Source organism: Lactuca virosa, chromosome 8 (assembly GCF_052849685.1).
Source record: "Lactuca virosa cultivar CGN04683 chromosome 8, Lactuca_virosa_CGN04683_v6, whole genome shotgun sequence".
NCBI classification, from domain to species: Eukaryota; Viridiplantae; Streptophyta; class Magnoliopsida; order Asterales; family Asteraceae; genus Lactuca; species Lactuca virosa.
The window spans coordinates 187,211,836-187,218,292 of record NC_136433.1 but is presented as its reverse complement, the minus strand read 5'-3'; the positions used below and the strand labels follow the sequence as shown (position 1 = coordinate 187,218,292).

General features: G+C 30.9%; 1 protein-coding gene across 6 annotated transcripts; it reads right to left on the bottom strand.

The window, feature by feature from the left end:
* Positions 1-382: 382 nt before the first annotated feature.
* On the bottom strand, positions 383-5,699 carry LOC145132200 (vesicle-associated protein 1-2-like). 6 transcript variants are annotated; one of them, XM_079066908.1, is made up of 12 exons: positions 4,945-5,699; positions 4,743-4,869; positions 4,621-4,680; positions 4,331-4,497; positions 4,126-4,196; positions 2,506-2,967; positions 2,191-2,398; positions 1,791-1,984; positions 1,571-1,686; positions 1,327-1,494; positions 1,184-1,214; positions 383-808 (listed from the first exon to the last, which is right to left on the bottom strand). In XM_079066908.1, exons 8-12 carry the CDS (start codon positions 1,867-1,869, stop codon positions 771-773), a joined length of 432 nt encoding a protein of 143 aa, XP_078923034.1. In that variant the 5' UTR covers positions 1,870-1,984; positions 2,191-2,398; positions 2,506-2,967; positions 4,126-4,196; positions 4,331-4,497; positions 4,621-4,680; positions 4,743-4,869; positions 4,945-5,699; the 3' UTR covers positions 383-770. The 6 variants fall into 6 exon arrangements, with proteins under 6 accessions (XP_078923034.1, XP_078923036.1, XP_078923035.1 ...); XM_079066910.1 differs by having other exon boundaries at positions 2,628-2,967; XM_079066909.1 differs by having other exon boundaries at positions 2,191-2,967; positions 4,331-4,500.
* Positions 5,700-6,457: the final 758 nt, after the last annotated feature.

Here is a 6,457-nt window from a genome sequence, read left to right as displayed (position 1 = left end):
TTTTTTTTTGAACGGCTTCTCTTGGGTTTTTTATGTGACCTTCCTTAGTAGATTTTTGTTTCTCTTCTCAAAGTCAAATTCAAGGACCCGGTACTTGTAATTTACTAAAATGCCAATTTGCTCCAAAAACTAGGAAAGAGTTGCCCCCGCTTTGCGGGGGTCAGTTGGTGTTATAATTTTTTTTTAATCATTATAACCATTTAATATCTACTATTACTGAATCATTAATTATAATAAGAAATTTTGTACATTTTCTTTTCGTTATCAATTGTTTAATATTCTTTGTGAAAATGTTTCTGTTAAACCATTTATCATTTAGCCTTCTTTTCTGGTGACAATTGATTCTGCACATATCAAATAATTACAATTTACAACATTACAATACTTTCTAAATCTAATAATATATAATCCAAATTGAGTTGTAGTCTTATACAACTACAACCATACATACATGTGCTAATCCATTCATTGGATTTTGCCTAAGTGATTAAGCAACCATTTGTTGCTAATGTTGTGGTAACTGTTGCATACCTGTGCTAATCCAGTCATTGGTTTATGTTAAAAAAAAATCTCACATTCTCTTTTGTCCCGGTTATAGTTTTCATTTTTAAACCATTTGACTACATTCCTTGCAATGAACTTGATAAATTATATACTTCCTTGGAAGCAATCAAAGCGTCAATAGCGTTTCTTTGACTCTTTGCCATAGTTGTTGCTGCTTCTTCTTTTGTAGCTCTTTAATCTTGCAATGCTTTGGCTTTGGCTTTCACTTATTCTTCTTCTCTCTTCTTTTCATCATTTTCTTGGTCTTCCATAACATAAAAGATGTTAGAAAAAAAGTTAACATTAATTCAACCAAAGAAGAAAAGATGTTGATTGAAACCCATAAAAGATGTTGAAATTACGATCGCAAACAATAAAACAGTTTAAAGAAATAAATAAATCAAAACTTGAAGGACACAACAAAGTTGTGCACTATGCTTTGGGTTAGACAAAAATAACTCCTATAATTTAAGACTGTGCGATAGATAAAAAAAATAATAACATTGAAGCTTACCCACAAATATAATCATATCTCAGTTCCTATCAACCCATTTCAAAAGATGTGGTGATGGTAGTATCATGGCATTTGACAAAGTATAATGTCCTAATAATACACAATAAATGAAAGTAACTAACTAACCTTTGATTTCTTCAGCAAATGATCTTGGAGCCTGCAAAAATTAAAATGCATAAATTTAAATGTCAATTCTCTAAAGTCTAAAGTAATCTACATGGTAAAAAATATTTATCATATAGTAATAAAAAACATAATTTAAAACTTACAACATTGGATTCTATAGTATTGTTTACTATTCCATTATCAAAAATTGAACCCCTTGGAGAAGAACCCTCTTCAGATCCTTCTCTTACTGGTGAAGGTGGTAGTGGTGGAGCATCATAATTAATTTTTAACTTGCATTCATCCACTTGATTTCCTGATTCTTTATTAAACTATTAAGATTTCTTTATATACAAATTTAATAGTTTGAAGTTTAAACACAATGTGATGATTAGATTAAGTAATTACCAGTTCTGGAGTGATATCTTTTAGTGCAGTTCCAAGACTTGCAAATGCACTTTGAAGCAAAAACTTATCCTTACATTGCATGCCTGGAGGAGCCTCCTTTTGAGCTTCCATTGTAACTAAATAATAAAGACTAATCTTTTATATTATCTTTATAAATGAGTTGCTAAAGTATAATATGAAATGTGTTTATTAATATTATAGAATGATAAGGAATAGGGACCTGAAGGGAGAAGGTGTTGAGTAGGATCATGCAAGAAGTTATAGCTTGAATATTCATTCAGCTCCTCATCCACATGCATTCCTTTAAACTTGTTACATGTGTTCTTCCCCAGCAAGCAAAATAAGAATCGTAAATTTAAAGGGAGAAGAACCGAACTCAAAATCAGAGTAGATGTTGGAAGCAACAAAGGGTGCCTAAGAAACAATGAAAGGGGTTTAGGAGTGTGTAATTTCTTTCTTGAAGATACATGGTGTTTTGCTAAACTAAAAATCCCAATATCCAAAATAAATTTAAAAATCACATTTTTTTTTTGTGTAGTTCTGGATAAAAACCAAATTTCATACCAATGTGTTAAGTGATATGATATGATTCTCAAGATAGAAAAAGTTTAGATTTTTACCTTGATGATTTCTACTGGTGAAGACAACACAACAGAGCCCCAGATCACGTAGTTTTCTTCTAATTAACATGCGGCGACGGCGTGTTCATTATATTCGATTGTTCACATCGAACCACATTTAGTACACTAAGCGTTATTGCGAATATATATATATATATATATATATATCCTTGCCAATCTTCTCTAACAGATGTTCATCACGTGCAACCTACACAACAATTAATGATTTTAGTAAATATCAATTTTATGAGGATTACACAAACATCTTCACATATATAGCTTTCAGGAGCTTAAGTCTAATGGTGAAGCCCCTACCATCATGGCTCAACTGTTGAATTGCAGATACATATTCATCATTAAGTTGTCCACCAAATGCTCTCACAATGGAGAAATCAGAAAATAACTAATCAAAAAGAGTTTTAAGTTCAGAAACAAACCTAAATGGTAGGAATAGGATATAGCACCTATCTAGCAAGAGTAAGGTAAGATTAACACAAAATCAAATGGAAAGTTCCATATTTCTAGACCTTTGAAAACCCAACTGAACCCATGGAACAAATGAAGATTATGAATGTTGCCCTAACTCTACAGAATGCACTCAAAGGTTACAGAATCAGAAACCCTAATCCCAGTTTTATATGCTACAACACAATTCGATTCTGTAGAACATGGCCATTGCGTAGAAGACTCTTGAGCTAGAAAGTAGAGATGACATCAGAAAATCAAATCAAAACCCGATCCAATATCCGATTCACGTGTGACGTGGCCTTAGATGTCCTGCCAAATCAGGGATGACTTACCAAATTAAAATTATAATAAAACTCCTAAGAAAATTGAGTAATACAATTAAAATAAAGTTATAGCACTATACATTTTTAAGTATAATGCTATAAAAAATATTTTTAATATATTTTATTTCTATAGCTTTGTTTTGATTTCTATCTCTGTAACTTATATAAATAAGAAAAGTCAATTTCTTGCGTATTACATTTTTACCAATATGATGATATTATTGAGCTGTCCCAAATTGACAACAATAAGATTAATATTTTGTCCCTTTTAGAAGAAATGAAAGTATGATGCTAAAAATTTCAAAGGAACAAAAGTACAATGCTATTTCAAGCTATGATGTATGTGATTGTTGTGCTGGAACATGCAACAGGGACCAAAAAACACACATCCTTCCTTTGACATAATATATTTTGGTCATTTAACATAATTTACAAATTTGAAAATTTTTAAAAACAAATCCAATATTGGGAATTTTAGTCATTTAACATAATTTGCATATCAATTTATTTGATATGGTTACAAACCAAATAGAATAAGAAAGGGAATATATATATATATATATATATATATATATATATATATATATATATATAATAAGTTAGGAGGGTATGACGGTCATTTAAATAAAGGATGCAGGAAGAATGGAACACTAACAAAGTAAAATGCTATTTTATGCAATAATAGTAACATGAATGATTCTTGTAAATAAATAAATAAAAACAAAAGTAGGTCGGTGAACTTAAAAAATCCAGTAGAATATATCGGTCAATTAAAGAAATAATTTTAAAAGACCATATGGTCCTCTCAGTCAATTTTATTTCAAAAATAACACAGCAAAAAAAATGCTAACAATTATGAAATTTGGGTTTATTTTTAACAAATAAATAGAAAGAACATTGCTAAAAATTGGAACAGTAACAAAATAAAATGCTATTTGATTTAATTAAAACTAAAAGTTGGTAAATGCTACTAATAACATGTATATAACACATAAAGTTTTGTAACCAAATGGTCGTAAAGAAGAAATGAAACAGGAAAAGAAATATATAGAAAAACATGAAAGCAATGTAAAGTAAATAACTTAAGGCAGTAATAAAAACACTGAGGAAAAAGATGAAACAAAAATGAGGAAAAAGATCGAACCTATCCAATTTTTACAGTGTGATGGTTGACTGTTCACGGCCTATTTCCATGAAGTACATGATGATAGCAATCTACATAACAGAACAGATGTTTGTTAAAATATTTACAAGAATTGAAGAAAACAGTTATGTAAATATGAGAGATCATAATTTATGATGAAATCATTTCAAGAATCTTTTTTATGCTTCTGACATTAATAAATTACATAAAACTCTTGACAATTTGTTCTGTTGGAGCACCATTTACAAATCCTCCCAAGCTTCACCCATGTATTGCTTTCTTCTTTATTTAAGCTTTTTCTTCTATTCCACTCCTTCCAAGTGTAACTTAATATGAAATTGTGTAAGCATCCCCCTTAAATAGTTCTTGTGCCTACTAACATAAGTCATTACAATCACACACCATGCTAATAAGATGTTGGTAAGGCGATAAACCAAGAAGATGAAACACAGATACAATTACAGAAATACACATAGATTCGAAGTAAGAAACCACCTTGGTCTATCTCCATCGTTAGCTACTTCAATAGTTATGGCTTCCTTGCCAGAAATATATCTGCAATCTCAAAAAGTAAGCCAAAAACTTGACAAAATTAAAAAATCTACTAATAAATTTACCTAACATGAGATCCGAAGAAGATGATACGTGTAATTTGATGTCAGTACGCCCCAATTACTTCATAGTGAACGCCTTCTGTTACTCCCAAGAAGATGAAGACATTATCTACTTATTCGAAATATGGTGCTGAGAGAACAAACAAACACCATTTGAGTAATGTACATAAATAAACAATCTTAAGAGTAAAAGAGAAATGAATACCTTCAAAAGAGTGTTCCAATTCCATAGATGTTGAAGAAGTAACCACCTTCGGCTCCAAGCCCCTTTTCCTCTAGGTTTTCCTTGGGAAGTCGAAGCCAACGATCGATGTAGGTGAAACGCAGGAGGCGACGAATTCTAACCCGAGGTAATAATAGAAAACCAACGACCGGAGAATACCAGCAAGTAGGATGCGACGCAAGCTAAGGAAAGGAAGATAGGGTATATGGTGGGTTGAAACAAATCGTCAGGTGATAATAGATAGTTGAGAGTGGCGGTAAGCGGTAAGCGATGGTAGCGACCATCGTAGCAGCAAAGATATGCAAAGGAAGTTTCCAGTCGGTAGAGAGATGAGGTAGTGGATGAAGATCTATCTGGATGAAAATGGAAAAGCCGATGGAAATCGTGGAACGAAATCAAGGCGGTCACCCAGGTTGAGGATTATACCTGTATGAAAGGCGGTGGAAATGAGGTCGGCCGGGTGATGGTTAACTGAGAAAGGAGTAGGAGACCGTCCATCGATTAGGCGAGATAGATCAGAGATCGGAGATGGTTCGATGGGTTGGATGAAGAAGGAGCGGTGGTAGGCAAAACAGAGATGAATGAGACTGCAATGAAGCACACGGAAAAAGACGTGAGCAATATGTGATCGGAAGAAGGTAGAATAGTATGGTAGTGCAAAGCATCTAGAGAGAATGATTGAGATACGAAGAAAAAAGGGGCGGTAGTCAAAGGCGGTAGAGTCAAAGGCGGTGGAGAGGAAGTGATAAGGCAAAAGTCTGAAAACAGAAAACTTAGGTGGCGAAAATCAGAAGTGCAGAAACTTTCCTGTAGACAAGCCTCCCCACAATTAAGTATATATATAATTACTCCCACATCCTAGGTGTTGTTTTAATTATAAAAATATAAACTATTTGTTCTTTTATATATATATATATATATATATATATATATATATATATATCCAAATTCTAATAAAAAAATAGATTTATTCTCATAATGACAAGTGTCATACTATTAAAATTCCTCATTAATATTATATGTCCCATATTATGGCACTTGTCAAAATATTAATTATGCATTTCAAATTTCAATTTTCAATTTTTCCACTTTAGTTACATTAAATTAATAATTGATTCTCCATTTTAAATTTTAAAATTTAAAATTTCTCACTCTACTAATATTAAATTAATAACGTTAAATTAAAAAAATTAATACAAATTATAAGGTAATATAACTTCACGTATTTATTTAAGTCAACGATTATAATTTTATATAACTAAAAAAGTATCACTTAAGTAATAATTTATTTAAAATAACTGATTAATAGTTTTGATTTTTTAATATGAAAGTTTAATTAATTTTATAACTGTGGTTCTCACGGGTTATAAACTAATATATATATATATATATATATATATATATATATATATATATATATATATATATATATATAAGAATAGTTTCTATGTCACGTGTCATTTTTTCATAATTTTGATTATTCTTTCTCCTATTC